The sequence below is a fragment of the Centruroides vittatus genome, unplaced genomic scaffold, assembly GCF_030686945.1.
Source record: "Centruroides vittatus isolate TY-2023 unplaced genomic scaffold, ASM3068694v2 contig_426, whole genome shotgun sequence".
Classification (NCBI taxonomy): Eukaryota; Metazoa; Arthropoda; class Arachnida; order Scorpiones; family Buthidae; genus Centruroides; species Centruroides vittatus.
Window position 1 is genome coordinate 1,338,834 of NW_027122232.1, and position 16,432 is coordinate 1,355,265.

Sequence of the window (16,432 nt, forward strand, 5' to 3'; positions counted from 1 at the left end):
TCCATGTCTCCGCGAGTGCAGGTCAATGTTTACCTGGCTCTCGTTTTATGTTTTTTTTTTTCTGGTGTTTTTAGCTGTTCAGGCTCTGTTATTTGGTACGTACTGTTCTTTTAATCCCTTGGTATATCTCATGGCTGTTCCCTTGTCATTTATTTCTTAGTTCATAGTTAATGTGTTCCCTTCCTCCCTTGGTATAAGCCTAACCACATGGTCCGTTTTACCATTATTGTCTCCACAAGGAGGACTAGTGTGCAGGTTTACGAACATCTAGGCTCTTGTTCTAAGATTTTTCTGGTGATTAAAACCTTCCAGTCCCTTTATTTGGTTTGTACTGTTCTAATATCCTTTGTGCTGTCACTCGTTAACTCATGCGTGCCCTTCCATCCTCGGTGTAAGTCTAACAGCATGGGCTGTTTTACTATTGTTACGTACTGATAGTGCTGTCATTGGCCTTGCCGCACATTACTATTTTGACTGGCCTTGTGCACCTTCTGTGCTGCTTTTTTGACTAAAAGGGAACTATTTGCAGTGCAAATATTTGCTGCTTTTTTTGCGGCTCTTGGCAGTTTTATTGAATTAATTTCCTGCGTTCTTGGGCACCCCTTGGAGACTCCACTGGCAGTGGGCTGGTAACCTGCTCTAGTTTCTGCTGTTGTATATTATTCAACTTAAAACTTTAATAACATATTTTAACTTTATAGGCTATTTTTATTTTTGAAAAAGTAATCACGTTTCTATTAACAAGCAATTTAATGATCTATTTAAATCATAGCAAATATAAACAATCATCATTTGTTAATACATTTGAATCTCAAATTATAAAACTTTATTTTATATCATTGTTTCTATGAAAGGTAAAATTACTCATATAATACTAAACCTATAGAATGATATATTAATGAATTAGTTGATAATACAAAAGATATTAAAAATTTCTTATAGTGTAATATATATTTTAAAGACTTGTATATGTTTTTCTAATTTCTCCAATAGCTAGAATAGCAAATAACTGAATTGAATCCATATTCTGATGTATCTAAAATATAATGAAATAAAACTAAGAAAAGATAATTACAATATTTTCTTGAAAGAAATCATTTTCAGCTTTGGTTACAGCCACTCTTTCAAGAAACTTTATAATATAACAAATATTTTCAATTTGTTACATCATAACTTTGAAACGTTAAAATATTTTTGTTCCAAAGTTATATTCTTTGCCTGAAGATGACATTGATAAAAATGTTGAATGTGCTTGTGTTGATGATGGTAACTGTTTAATGCCAATAGACAGTAGTTATTTCTTGTTTTTATGGATAATATGTTGGCATGGTGGTCTAATCATTTTTATACTTCATGGAAACTGCAAAGTGTTTTTTTTTTCAAACTCTTAAAAGATAAGGAATGTATACAATTGGAATTCCTCTTACAATGTCATAGGAATGGTATAACATCAAAATGTATTTTGTTGAATTGCAGTTCTTATCCAAGGTGTATTTAATCTTTAATACCAAAGTTGAACATAAGTTCTTAAATAGATTCATTCATGAAAAAGAAAGGAAATGGCATCAATGGAGATATTACTTTATCATGCACATATGAATTTTACTAAAGAATGTGATCTGTTAATGCTATATGAACAACTTGCTAAAATCAACATCATCACCTCCGACAGTGTTAAGTTTATGAAGGATAAACAGAAAATTCCAGTGGCTTTCTCATTCCACCAAACGCTTTACAAGATTAAAACCTGGGAAGATCCATTACTACAACTACACGTAGGCCTCCTACAACGCGGTAGATACGTTCTTTGAAAATACCGCGTTGTGGGAAATCACGTTATAGGAGACACCAACTTAATACAAAAACTGGGATTCAGTTCTAAAAGAGAAAAACTGCCTTTTATGGTGTAACATTTTCATCATTTTTTAAATTTATGTACATAAAAAGCTTAAATAAAATTCAACATCATATAAAAACTAAAAATATTATGATTTCAAGTCAAAATCAAAAAGAAACATAATGTTATGCTCAAATTCAGTCCTCATCGTCACTTATTATAGTTATGGGAGAATGTTTGACTGGCCTTATTTCAAGATCTGAGCTTGTTCCATCAAGTTCCACTGCACTTATGTGATCCGTTGCGATTTTTCTGTTATGTGAAAGATAATTCGTTTCTAAATTCCCTAAACCGCGTTGTAAAAGTACCACGTTGTAAGAAAATTTCCGCATTTTTCCAACCGCGTTGTAGGAGGCCTACCTGTACTTCAATATTGTATTCTGGAGCCAATACATCAAGTACTCCAATGTGGTCACAAGTATATTCCACCACAAACGGCACTACTCATAGTAGATGTCATCATCTCTCATAATACAATATCCTTTTTATTTCGCTGTCCATAGCCCGACACGTCTTCCACAGCCATCTTGTATTATCTCACGCGCGTGAGATTGTGGGATTTCTCTTATGACTGGATCTAGTTTCAAGAACTCTCTTGAATCGATCGCGATTAAACCTCGTTTCGGTTCAGATTGAAATAGTCGAGAGAGATCGCACCAAGACATAGTCCCCGGCCTTGCTCACAATCTAGATTGAAATGCTCGGTGCGAACGGGGTATAAGCAGTGGCGTGCCGTCATTGGAAGCAATAGAAGCGCCGCTTCCACCTTCCAATGATCTTCCTTTGTATTTTCTAAAATATAAATTTTCATGTTTTAACGTACAGTACTTTGTATTAATTAAACTTAATATTTTATTATAACTGCATTATGTATCCTATTACAAATTTCTATACTACATGTGAAAAAAACGATAAGATTGCTATTGTATATTCGAATATCAGTGGCGGAACGAATGTCGAAACCGGGTCAGCTTCCACGGCGAGAATAACTGAATGGTGTAAAGCAGCGAAAGGGCATTGGCGCATGCGCTTTACAGAGCACCAACTCAGCCGGTTTAGCTGATGGAAGCTACACACAGGGCCGGCCATCGGGGGGTGCGGCGGATGCTACGCACCGGGGCCCCGCGATTGAGGGGGCCCCAACATTATCAAGAATGCACACGAAAACTTGACAATATTCCTATCGTTATCAGTATGACGAAAAGTACATTTTATCGTAAACATTATTATTGTAGATCTCTGAATTTCGACAATCTTTAAACTAATTCTCGATGATGCGAATGTTTAGTTTTTGTTATTTGATTCGGGGAACTCCCGAGGATCCCCACCTAAATTCGACTTTTTAAAAAAAATTTCAAAACCATATAGCCCGCGTTAAGAAATGAAAATAATACTGTGGCCGTCGGCCATATAAAATTATACGATTTATGTATTCGTTTGTCATAAAAATTTGTCTTTCCACTTTTTTCCCGATACTACAAATATTCGAGTAGAAAGTAACCGGTTTCGACTTATTTCTACTTAAGAAGTAGTTAAATAATTAAGCGATTAGGGAATTGGGGACATAAACAAAACCCCGATGAAAGAGCCGGAATATTACTTAAACAAAAGCTTAACCGAACCAATATACAGCCGAGTATAGTGGGGACTGATTTCTTCGAAATATTGTATTAGATGTAATAAAGACAAATTTTTCCAATTCGACGAGAGTGACCGAAAAGTTGTAAATTTTGGAAATTTCCGTGGACAACACCTGGTCCTAAAACGAATTAGTTAGAAAACAAATGACTTTTAAGTTTAACATATTTAGATTTTTACGGCTATGGTGAGAAACGTTTAAAATTTACAACAGCCCTGTCGCGTCCTTTGAGATATACTAGTGATGCGACAAAAGAGGTATTTGACATTGACCGGTATCAGCACCCTGGGGATTTGGCAGTCCTCTGCAACCGTCTTCGATTCCATCCATTAGCCACTGGTAGGGAGCTATTTGACTAAGTACATTGTTTTAAAATTTTAAAAGTAAAGAATATTTTATATCTTTATGTACTGTACGTTTCTTTGCAAAGCTATATTTAATTATAATTTTCTTTAAAAGTATATTCATATAATTGAAGAATATTTTGTATGTACCAGTACATCCACCACATATTTTATTTCACCGAGTAAGTTTTTATTATTTTACTTTTAATTGTAGCCCTTATATCGTGGCTAGCGATTCGGAATGTAATCGTGATATTAAAAATGCATTTAGAGAAGTCTACGGTTTTTACTGGCTTATCGAATAAACGATACGAATGGAGCCTAGACCATCACTGACGCGCAATTGACTGATTGCCCCTGGATGTCGGCTTCTTACAGAAACACAGCTTCCCTATCATCAAATGTCACGGCACGCCCCTGGTATATAATCGTAGTTTTAATGTTTCTTTTATAATTTCTTCTATCTTTTTTTGTCTGTCTTATTTCTGGAACTTTCGGTCTGACTACAGCCTACAGGTGGGTCCTATTGACAAAGCCGGCGCTTCCTTTGTTTTCCCTCTGTAAGGTGTTGACCTTACAAGTGGTATTACCCGACCGCACGTGGGTCCAATTGACAAGGTCGCGCTTCTTTTGTTCCCACTCTGCTAAAAGATCAATACTTTACAAGGAGCCTCCGAGAAGTTGTGAGAGTTCGAGTTCAGCACGAGAAAGAAAGACGTGTCATACTACAAAACGTTTAATTATTGTTACATCTAATCATGTCCATGCCAAGGAAATATCCCTCTGGGTGTCAAAAAAGAAAATTAGCAGAAAAGAAAAAAGTAGAAAAGCTAAATTTCAAGAAATCACAAGTAGATCTGTTTTCTTGGCTACGAAGTAATTCCAGCAATGAAATTGTTTCGACTTCAGAAGTTACAGTTCAAGCTTCAACTGGAGAAGAAAGTTCCGCACAAACTACACAGTCTTGCAATGAAAATGTTGAAACTGTGAAATTCGTTGAAGAACCGCATGTTTATACAAATATGATCGAATCAGAAAATAACGTCGAAAATGACAATAACGAATATGATCAAATGAACATAAGTGATCCAGATTTATGGCCAAGTATTATAACTGATAAGTTTCGAATGTTTTGTGTTAAAACCGGACCTGTACAACACAAAGGAGTTTTTGCTAAGAATGATGAAGGTAGGTCATTTTCCACTACGTACTACTTTAAAAAAATGCCAAATGGTGAAACCCAGCTTCGCAGCTGGTTAATTTATTCAAAAACGCAAGACTCGGTATTTTGTTTTTGTTGTATACTATTTTCTAAAAGAAGAGGAAATGAACAATCTACACGGTTTATAGGTGGCTATAGTAACTGGAGAAAGCTGTCAACTGTAATTCAAGATCATGAGCGTTCTATTTGTCACTTTAATTCGTTTATTGCTTGGAAAGAATTACTAAAACGACTAAATTTATGTTCGACTATTGATGAAACTAATCAAGTTAATATAAATAAGGAAACGGAACGACTTAAATTACTATTTCAAAGAATTGTAGATGTGATTCTATTTTTAGCATGTAATAATCTTCCACTTCGAGGAACCCATGAAATAATAGGAACGCCTAATAATGGAAATTTTTTAAGTTTAATCGAATTTTTAAGTAAATACGACTCTGTGTTAATGGATCATATAAACAGAATAAAAAATTCGAAAAATAGAATTGTGCATCATTTAGCACATAGATCACAAGAACAAATTATTTCTGCGTTAGGAGATGAAGTCCTTAACAAAATTAAAAACGATATAAAAGCAGCCACATACTATAGTGTCCAAATGGATTGTACTCCTGATATTTCCCATAAGGAACAAACTTCAGTTATTATTAGGTATGTAAATTTTGAAGAGAAAAGATTAATTATAAATGAGTCATTTATAAGGTTTATTGAAGCAACTGATGTGACTGGAGAAGGACTAGCAAAAACTCTATTGAAAACATTAAGTGAGCTTGATTTAGATATTATGAATTGCAGAGGGCAGGGATACGACAACGGTAGCAACATGAAAGGGAAATATAAAGGTGTACAATCTAGAATAATTGCTCTAAACCCTCATGCAATATATGTGCCTTGCCTATCACACTCTTTTAATTTATTAATTTGTGATGCCGCTTCCAGCAGTATATATTGTAAAAATTTTTTTGGGATATTGCAACGTTTATATTGCTTATTTTCTGCATCTACAAAGAGATGGGAAATTCTACAAAAACATTTAAACATTACTCTTAAACCATTATGTGACACTCGTTGGGAAGCCAAAATAGATTCGGTTAAAGCAGTGTATACACAGTTTGAACAAACTTGTAATGCCCTAGAAGAATTTATTTATGTAAGTAACGATAATACAGCGGTATCCGAAGCTAAAAGTCTATTGGATTCAATACAAGAAATGCCATTTATTTTATGTTTAGTAGTATGGTTTGCAATGTTGTCTAAAATCAACGCAATCAATATACTATTTCAAGCAAAAACAATTATTCTTGAGTCGGCTTTTAATTTAGTCAATAAAATTAAAACTGAAATCCAAAATTTAAGAACAAAATTTAACACATTTTTAGACGAAGCAAAAGTGCTAGCACGTAATTTAAATATTTCAGAACATTTTCCTGAAAAACGAATACGAAAAAGAAAAAGGTTATATTCCGAAATAGCAGAAGATGAAGTTATAGAAAACCCGGTAGAGGAATTTAGATGTTATTTTTTTTAACACTCTAATTGATACGGTTATTGTACAAATAGAAGATAGATTTAAAAGTATACCAAATATTATTTCTGATTTCAAATTAATCACTGATATGAAAACCTTAGAAAAACATGAATTAGAAAAATGTTCCAAAAACTTTGTAAATTTTTATAACAAAGATGTAGATGAAAACCTAATCCAGGAAATTGGTTTGCTACGGGATTTGATTTTGAATGAAAGGGATGTAAATAACGCACAAGATATATTGCAATACATACTAAATAATAATTATAATGAGTTATTTCTAAATGTATTAACTGTATTAAAACTTTTCTTTACGTTGCCAGTTACTATAGCAAGTGCTGAGCGCTCTTTCAGCAAATTAAAATTAATAAAGAATTATCTTCGATCCAGCATGTGTGCAGAACGCTTAAATGCACTTGCTATATTAAGCATCGAAAAAGAAATTGCAAAAAATTGTAATTTTTCTGAAGTAATTAATGTATTAGCAAGAACAAAATCACGCTTTAAATAAACATGCATTAATATATGTTCGTGTTTGTAAATTTTTTTATTTTAGAAAAACATTTGGGCCCAAATAGTTTCTTGCACCCGGGCCCCTTTATCGAGAAGGCCGGCCCTGGCTACACATGTGTAACGTTTCCAACGACCCTTAGCCACTGGGAGCTATCTGACTAAGTGAATTGTTTAAAAATTAAAAAGTAAAGAGTATTCAATGTTATTTTTATGTACGTTTTTTTGCAAAGTTATAATTAATTATAATTTTCTTTTAATTATACTGTAATTATATTGACAGATTTTAAGACAGTCTTTAGAATTTTTATCAATTTTAGATGTTAATAATTTTAATATTATGAAAAACAATTTTTCCAAGCGTGTTTTAATTCTTTAAATTAAGTAAATTATATGAGAAATTTTTTGATTTATCTAAATTACGTAGCAAATTGCAATATTTATATTCGTGTCCGGACTATATTGACAAGTAACTGTTAAACAAAACATATTATAATTAATGTCGATCCGAACAAAGACGTACTAAAAGAATTATATGATTTAATATCATTAATTTTTATGGTACCATTTACCAGTGCGTCTGTTGAGCGCAGTTTTTCGGCCAGAGGAAAAATTGTCGTCCTAGCGTGGCTTTCGATAGAAAAATACTTTTAAATACGTTGATGGAGTCGACGACCAGCGACTTGTATGATAAAGTAATTAACGACTTTGCGGAAAAAATCGCCGAATAGACTTAGTGTATAAAAAATTAAAAAAACAAGTTTTTCTATCATTGTTTGTATCGTATCAATTTGTATTATGTATTATTTGTTTTTTAGAACTAAAATACATAAATTGTTTATTTTTGTCATTTCCAGTATTTGTTTAAAACTTTTATGGAAATGTCATGTACCGGACGGGTCTGACCCGTCACGAGAGACGCGATAAAACGGTTAATTTACAGAAAAATTTATTAGTTTAAAAAAACATAGGTAAAAGTCGTTTGTAGTCGGACACCCATTGTTTATATCAAACTGCCAGGCAGAAACCGTAAATCGCGGAAGGAAGTCGTCCTATGATCGGTGGAAGATCGAATTCGTCTTCGATTTTGACGTTTCTCGCGCTCCAGGTAAGAGTCTCGTTACGTTTAATGACGAGGGACCAACCAGTCGGGAAGCGTGATTGAGGGAGAACGACCAATCAAAATGGACGAAAGAAAGAACGGAGATTGATATAATCCCCGACAATCGAGGACACCTGGCACTCGGTTAACGTTCCGAATAACCATAACGCCGTGTGTCAACGCACAAAAAAAAAAAAAAAAAAAAAAAACAGTTTCTCGTTTATTGTGCCAACCTGTAACCCGTGCCACTTCGGATTTAGACCGTGTCCCCGACTCCAACAGAGAAAGTCTCCCGTGCCTTACAGACTTATCAACGCCACTGTCCCGAAGCCACCTTCGATCGACCATCGAAGAACTACATCGACGCCCAGAATGTTCAAACGGCTGATTGTCCTAAAGGAAACTATTTCGTACATAGTGTATGTTTATTTTATGTTAAAATAAACGGTTTTTATCAGATACTTGCAGTCTTTTTCTTCCGCCACCATGCACGTACGAATGGAACCTAGGCCATCGCTGACGCGCAACTAACTGATTGCCCCTGGAAGTCGGCTTCTTACAGAAACAGCTTCCCTATCATCAAATGTCACCGCATGCCACTGGGTATAAGGCTCTAGTTTAGTAGTATTACAGAGTATAAATATAATACGTATAAAAAGAGTATTACAGAGTATAAAATATAATACGTATATTTTAATATATTAAAAAAAAAACAAAACAAAACCACTGAGAAATGTTCCGTGTGTTTAACAAGGTTCGGGAAACTGAAAATTTTAACGGTTCGGGCGAACCTGTGCGAACCCGTTGAATATCACCACTGCCTAAGGTATATCTCCACTATCAGTGATTTTAGCAGAGCTAATTATGAGAAACTAATTACTATAATTTAATTTTACTATAGAAAATGAAAAAGACAAAACAAGATTAGTTTTCTGGATTTACTAATTTATAGAACTCTCACAGGTATTAGCTATGGTATGCATCATACAGGGTTCCTACGCACCTGGAAAGTCAGGGAAAATCAGGGAAAGTCAGGGATTTTCATTAGTTTCGGAAAAAGTCATGGAAAGTCAGGGAATTTGTCGATAACTCTCAAAAAGTCAGGGAATTTGTCTCCTTAACTGCCTTGTTGATTTCGTTTGCTGAATATGGCTGACTAAGCGTAGCCATCTGCAGGCGGCAAGAAGTAATGCTGCAATCTTTAATAAGAAAATATACCAGAATCCGTTTTGAATCTGAAATGGCTCTTTTCATCGTTCTGAAGCCATATAATTTTACAGTTGTGGATTAATAACAGGATAAACTACTATTATGTAATATGTTTAATTTTTAATTTTAATAATTCAGCGATTATAAAAAGATGAATTTGTTAATTAGAATAAAAAATAACTAATTAAAAATTAGTTTACAAACTTTTAAAACTTGAAATAGTAATTTATTAGATTGTTCACTTCAAACTAGCTAAATAGATCAGTAAAAATCCGTGATTTAATTGTTTTTCACGTTTAAAACATTAATATACAACATAAAAAATTATAGAAAGACAATCTTCACCCGTGATTACCGGTACATATAAATTCCAATAAAAAATTATAAATAGCTACCCGACATTTACAGTAAAATGCTGGTGCCGACTAGTAGTTTTTTTACATTTGTTGTAACGACTTTCCTTGAAAAGAACTGTACTGCAAGCGTATTTTTCCCCCTCCCGTTAATTTCCGCAACTTCGATACATAGTTGAATAATTAGTTTAACAGAAATGATGTTGGGTAACAAATATCCACTGATTTTGGCAACTTTAGGCATCATACTTATAATAGATATACTGTAGTTATTGTTTTGAAAATCAACTAGGTAATCCGATAGTTTAACCAATGTTAACTCGCTTATAATTAATTATAAATTTAAAAAACTGGTAAATTTTTAAAAAATTAATTAAATTACTAAAAAATTAAAATAAATTTGATTATCTTTTGTGCGAAACAACAACAAAACAATTTTTATAGTTATGTTGCAAAAGAAAAAGATTTGTAGTTACGATTCTATGCGCTGAACTTCTATATTTTATTAACATATAATTGTAATTTCGTTTGATGTTTATTTCTGTACAGTATTTATTTTATTTAAATTCTATACATTTTAATAATCCTAATTTTCGTAATACTATGACGTCATAGGAATACAAGTCTCACTAAAATAGAAAAACGTAAAAAAATTAAATTATTAGATGAAAAAAAAGAAATGAGTAAAAATTTTTTTATAGAAACTTGAGAAATAGTCAAGACAGTGCAGCTCTCAAGATCGATCATTTGGATTGGAGTTGAATTTTCCATTGTTTGAAAAGACAACGAATACTTCTGTGAATTCGGATTCTTCGATTGACGTAAGTAAATCGGAGAATCCATTAGATCCCCATCATAAAGTGTGGGTGATGGTCCAAAACCAATGCAGGGAACGATCGAGGGCTACCTTTTCCTTCCACAAATTAACAGTTACCTTTCAAAAGAAGGACTTTTCTAACTCAGGAAAAACATGAGTGATATATGTTAGTGCTAGACATCAAACAGAAATCAAATGAACTTTCCTTTCCGGATCGTTCACTGAACATTGCTCCGGATTCCACTACCACCACTATGAACTTAAGACGAGAAACGAAGACAACTTTAGCTATATTGTAAGCATATTTTTACAATAAACGGGTTAAATGGTAAAGAGGTGTCTTCGTCTGTCTGTACCATGTTTCCCACAACTTATTAGTCCCTCGACTTTCCTGACGTTGGGAGAATTAACTTTATCCCCTTTATTTTCCCAAAGGGAAAGAGTCATCATATCTCACAAGTGAAACGCGAAGTTTCAAATCTTATGTTCTAATTGACGTTTGAAATTATGTTAAACCTGAGGAAGGCTATTTAAGATTGCTGAAAACATTAGTTCATTTATTAAAATTTGCTATAAAAGTGAGAAAGATGGTTTGTAATATGATTTGCAATAATTATAAGATTTGTAATTAAGGGTTAAAATAGATAAATTTTGTCTGCATTCTTAAGAAAATTTTATGCAAAGACAAAATTTAATGCGAAATTAAATAATAAATAAAAATTATTAAAAATAATTATTAAAACTCTGGCCTTTACACTGAAACCAAAATCAAAATGGCGGCAACGAAACATTTTTTTTTTCTTTTAATGAGTTGCCAATTCAGCTAATTTTTTGCTAGATTTAGTGGATTTGTTAGAGAAGCTATAGTAAAAACTTACACCTATCCCTCTTTATATACAATCTATTTTTACGCCATTTTGAAATAATGTGGTTGACAAAAGAAAACTATTTCTTTTTTTACATGATCGATTTTTTTATGAGGGAACAAAATGCTTTATTTGAAAATTTTTAAATTTAACTTTTTGGTAAAATTGTGTTGCTGTTTAAAAAAAGTTACTCTTTTTGTTGAAAGATTTTAAAATTATGTGTTTCTAAGTCAAGAGTTCATTTTAAGTACAGTACAGTACTATTTGTATATCAAAGAATACTGTTTGTTGATTTTATGCTATCTTGTATTTATCAGATTTACATACAAATAATATTGATAAATGATGATAAAATAAAAAGCTCATGTTTCATTTGTAAATTGCTTATTTTTTCATTACATTGAAGTTGTGGATTCTATCATACATTTTTCTACAGGATGTATGCATACTGTATTTTTTTAATGTGGCAGTCTTTGAAACATACAACTAGGCAAAAAGAGGGATAGATATACTCGATGTTCTCGGTAAATAAAATGCTGTTATATTATGTCGATATTCCACACCGTAAGAAATGTGAGGGTCAGGGAATTTGGACAAAGTTGGTCAGGGAAAATCAGGAAAAGTCAGGGAATTCAAAACAAAAATTTGAGTAGGAACCCTGATCATAAATTTAGTTTATACTCTTACACAATACCCACCACATCCTTTCAACCACCAGTGTATATTAACAATGCCATTGCTGCACTAATTCGAAGAGCTTATCTATTTCTATCCTACTTATATCACTACTTAGGGGCCGTCCATAAATTACGTAAGGTATTTTGGAGTGGGTGGGAGTCAAGGATTTCTTACTCGGGTAGGGGGGTAACAGATCTCGTCTTATGTAATATTCTTATTTTTATTTTTTGATCTTGTTGAGTGGTGGAGTTTTGAATTTGGCTTCAACTTGGCTGTTTCTATTAAGAACACTCGTAGTATCAATGCCATCTCGTGTGACATAATAGAATAATAATGCTCGCAGACTTACGTTCTACACATTTTTTCTCCACATCGTGGAAGAAAGGCCATGTGGTGGTTTCTCTCTCTTTCTTGTTTTGTTTTGTATGCATTTCTGTTTACACGTGTACTAGCTAGTCAATCCGTCAAAGTTTTTTGCGTCCTTTTGTGAAAATTAAAATTAATAGAAAAATGAATATTATGACATTGATTAATGATGATAATAATGAAAAGATCGTTAATAATTAAAAAAATAAAGTTCTTAAAATAAATTGTTCATTCGAATTCATTAAATTTTTATATTTTTTAATTTGTTCACATAAAGTCTTTTATAAATAATAGTAGGGGAGAGCAGGGCTACAAGTTCCGTTTTTTAATTAATCAACCTCATAATTTGTTAAGAAAACGTAATTCTAGCATAAGTATTAAGAGATTAAAATTTAGTAATATATCTAACTTTGCTATAAATACAGTTTTTGGGGTTGTTTTTTGTAAGATTTTTTTATAATTAATAATACAATACCTAAAATCGGAAAGTAACAACTTACCTCAGTTCGGGGCTAGTTGTTAACAAGGTGGGTAAGTTGTTACAAGATCTATGGAAGGTGTAATATGTAAAAAAAAAACAATAATTTATTTAACTAAGTATGTATTTAAGGACTAATCAATAATATCTTATGAATAATTAGTTGTTTTTCTTAAATTTATTGTAAACGAAACATTTTTACGTTTTAACATTTATAACTTTTACTTAAAGATTGAAATATTAGCAATTATATTAGCTTAAGTAGCTAATCAGCCTTGAAATTATCAATTATCAGTCTTCAATTATATCAGAAAGTCGTCTTTGACTGAAAATAACACTATACTTATAAATCATCACAAGATTCATCAGAACCGCAATTCGGACAAAAGTATGTTAACATGTCACGATATTTTCTACATCTGGAATGGGCCCAGTTCTTACATTCTTGACACTGGACCCATTCTTCACCAGAACGTGAGTTAGAGTAACGGTCATAGCAGACTAAACAATAATACTCTAAACTATCCTCGTCATTCTCAGAACATTCACTGCTCATTTGTACAACCTGTCGTTTAATGCAGTGGTCCCCAACCCCTGGTCTGCGGACCGGTACCAGTCTGCGGATCAAATGGTACTGAGCCGCCTAAGAAACATTAAATTATTTCCATTTTATTTACTGTAGTGCATTTCTCTAGGGTTTATGCGACTTTCAATGGACGAGAGGTTAACCGGGAGCTGAGAGACGTCACCTAAAACCGTGAGTTATGTTAAATCACTTTATATTCATTTTTTGGTGTAACTGTATTTTATTTTGAAGGCATGTTTAAATACAATTAAATTAACATTATTAAATCAAAACAATCTAAAATATAAACAATCAACGTCCCCCCTCAGTGGGCTGTGGTAAAATTATCAAATGTTGACTGGTCCGCGGCGATAAAAAGATTGGGGACCACTGGTTTAATGGACTTTCCCTTTCCTTTTCCTTTTAGCGTTCTCTTGTCGTTCTCTTTTATTTTATTCCCTTGATTTCTTTAACCCTTCCCTTTTCCTTTATTTTTTCTTACTTCATTATCAATGTTTACCTTCCTTTTCTTGCTTTGCTTTTCTGCCAGGGCTTGTTTCTCAGGAGTGTCTGTTAAAATTGCGGATTTTCTATGATGTTTCTTGGTCGTTCCACTCTGTGGTGGTGCCTTTGGAAAGGGACGAATTGCTTCTGGGGAGAAAGGAACATCCTTTCCATGTTCTTGTATAACACCAGATGTTGCAGGAAAATTTACAACTCCTAATGGCCCTGGCTGACCCAAGATTTGTCTTTCGTCAGTAATGCTTACAATTTCACGTGCATAGTTGGATTTGTCTATTCTAGTTTCTGTCTCTGAAACTTCCATATCAATTACATCAATATCAATTATAGGTGTGATGCCCTTTGGCTCCAACACTATCATGCGTTGGAGCCAAAGGGCGATCTGTCATGAAAGATGGAGCAAAGTCGTCTTCAGTGAAAATATTAGGATCATATGGCCAAATGCCAGTCTTTTTAAAGGAGCTCATTATATTGATATGGGTTGCTGCAATTGGCAATGCATATTTTATGATTTCAGGGATCTCATATATTGGCATTGTCTTGCCAGGGTTGCTGTGTAGCCAGTTGTCTTGAGCCTTTGCACAATAATTTTTAAACGGTGCATTCACTCCAACGTCCAATGGTTGCAGATGGTGTGTACAATGAGGCAGGAATGACAGCATTACAATGGAGTTACATTTCGCTTTTTCTACCACATTGATATCGACGTGAGATTGGTGATTATCAAGCAATAACAAAACTGGATCTGTAGGTGATGGTCTGGTGTGCTTGATGAAGTGATCCATATATATGAGGAACTCCACAGCTGTCATCCATCCAGAGCTATTTCCTGCACCAATGGATTCCGGTGGCCCGCCTTTGATAAATAAATCCTTGTATTTAAGTTGAGGGAAAATAAACATTGGAGGAACTGTGTGTCCTAATGCATTTGCTGCCAGTTCTACGGTGACTAATGTACCTCGTTCTGCCGATACTATAGCTCCAACTTTCTTAGTTCCCTTTTTGGCAATAATTTTCTTTGGCTTTAGCACTGTTGTAATGCAATTTTCGCCTAAATTATATATTCTCGAGGGCAGAAATTTATATTTATCCAACACTGTGCCTAGCTTTGTAAAAAATTCATTAACATTGTGTTTATTAAAAGATGTTGCTCTGCTAGCACTTGTTGATTCTGGGGCTCTAATCGAGAGTTGAGGATTTCTCTTTAAAAAACCAGTCAGCCAATCTGGACCAGCTTTTTCATTCTCATGCCAAGATGGTGGAATAGCAAAGGCGTTGAATTTCTGTGCACATTCATATGCTAATTTTCGCATTTCCTCTGGTAGAAGACCAAAGAACATTGTTGCACATTTTGACAAATACTCTGCCAACTTGTTTTCCTGTTCTTCACTAAAGACCAATCTTGTTTTTTTGTAGCCAACCGCAGCGTTTTCTACTCCAGATTTCAACTTCCTTACAAATCTGTATAACATCATATGACAAATATCTAATTCTCTGGCAACAGTTTTATTTTTTTTTACCATCTTTAATAACTGCATCTGCAGCTCTTTGCATCAACTCCTGAGATACAGAATCCCGTGTTGTTTTTCAAATATAAGTCCGCATACTGCAAAAGAAGAAAAAAACATTATTTTTACTGCATTACCGGTACAGATGAACTGGGGCAAGTTGTTCCAAGGTCACAACATGCCCCCAAAGAAGGGAACATCTAGCCCCAATAACACATGGGTTCAAAACAGCAACTACTAGATTAGGTTACGAGACATACACGGTTTCGGTGTAGTATATCAAGATACTCGATATATTTTTAAATAAAAATACCAAAGAACTAATCACTAATTATTTAAATTTGCCAGATATACCAAAAATATCAAACACGAAAATATTTACTTACGTGGATCAGTGATGTACAGGCTCCCTTTCCAATGTACTGGACGTCACTGGCCTGATTAAGATGGCTGCCGTCCGTGCGCAAAAACGTTCGATTTCATGACGTATTTGCTAATTATATTTCTTTTTTTTCCTTATGGAGCTATTTCAATCGGAACAACTTACCCCAGGAACTTTTAGCCCCGCTCTCCCCTACATATTAATTAACTAATTAATAATAATATATTTTGGACCTAAGGTTTTTAGGGTTTCATAAAAAATTTTTTTTTTGTTAAAATCTTTCTTTAAAATCATGCCTAAATATTACATAAGATAGGGACGGGAAGGGGGATCATAGAAAATAATAGTTTTTTACATGGGTGGGTGGGTTGTCTAGAATGGCCAAAATCACTCTTACATAATTTATGGATGGTCCCTTAATATGTAAGGAGTTACAGATTATA

The 16,432-nt window shown here is 33.6% G+C and overlaps 3 protein-coding genes and 1 long non-coding RNA gene across 4 annotated transcripts in view; 2 read left to right on the forward strand and 2 right to left on the reverse strand.

Annotated features, from left to right (window-relative positions):
* The window catches only part of LOC136976887 (protein Spindly-B-like), a 126,346-nt gene that overhangs the window by 104,000 nt on the left and 5,914 nt on the right, over nt 1–16,432 (reverse strand). The window lies entirely within an intron of this gene.
* On the forward strand, nt 2,971–4,318 carry LOC136976876 (uncharacterized). Its single transcript, XR_010880993.1, has 2 exons — nt 2,971–3,919; nt 3,996–4,318. It is a non-coding gene; the product is annotated as an uncharacterized lncRNA (long non-coding RNA).
* On the forward strand, nt 4,639–6,633 carry LOC136976912 (zinc finger MYM-type protein 1-like). Its single transcript, XM_067272284.1, has one exon. The coding sequence runs from the start codon at nt 4,639–4,641 to the stop codon at nt 6,631–6,633; it is 1,995 nt and encodes a 664-aa protein (XP_067128385.1).
* Nucleotides 14,420–15,622, reverse strand: LOC136976913 (uncharacterized). Its single transcript, XM_067272285.1, has one exon. It carries the CDS (start codon nt 15,620–15,622, stop codon nt 14,420–14,422), a length of 1,203 nt encoding a protein of 400 aa, XP_067128386.1.

Excerpts from the sequence above, each read along its gene's own strand:
- LOC136976912 (XM_067272284.1), top strand. The coding sequence starts at position 4,639 with ATGTCCATGCCAAGGAAATATCCCTCTGGGTGTCAAAAAAGAAAATTA.
- LOC136976913 (XM_067272285.1), bottom strand. The coding sequence starts at position 15,622 with ATGGTAAAAAAAAATAAAACTGTTGCCAGAGAATTAGATATTTGTCAT.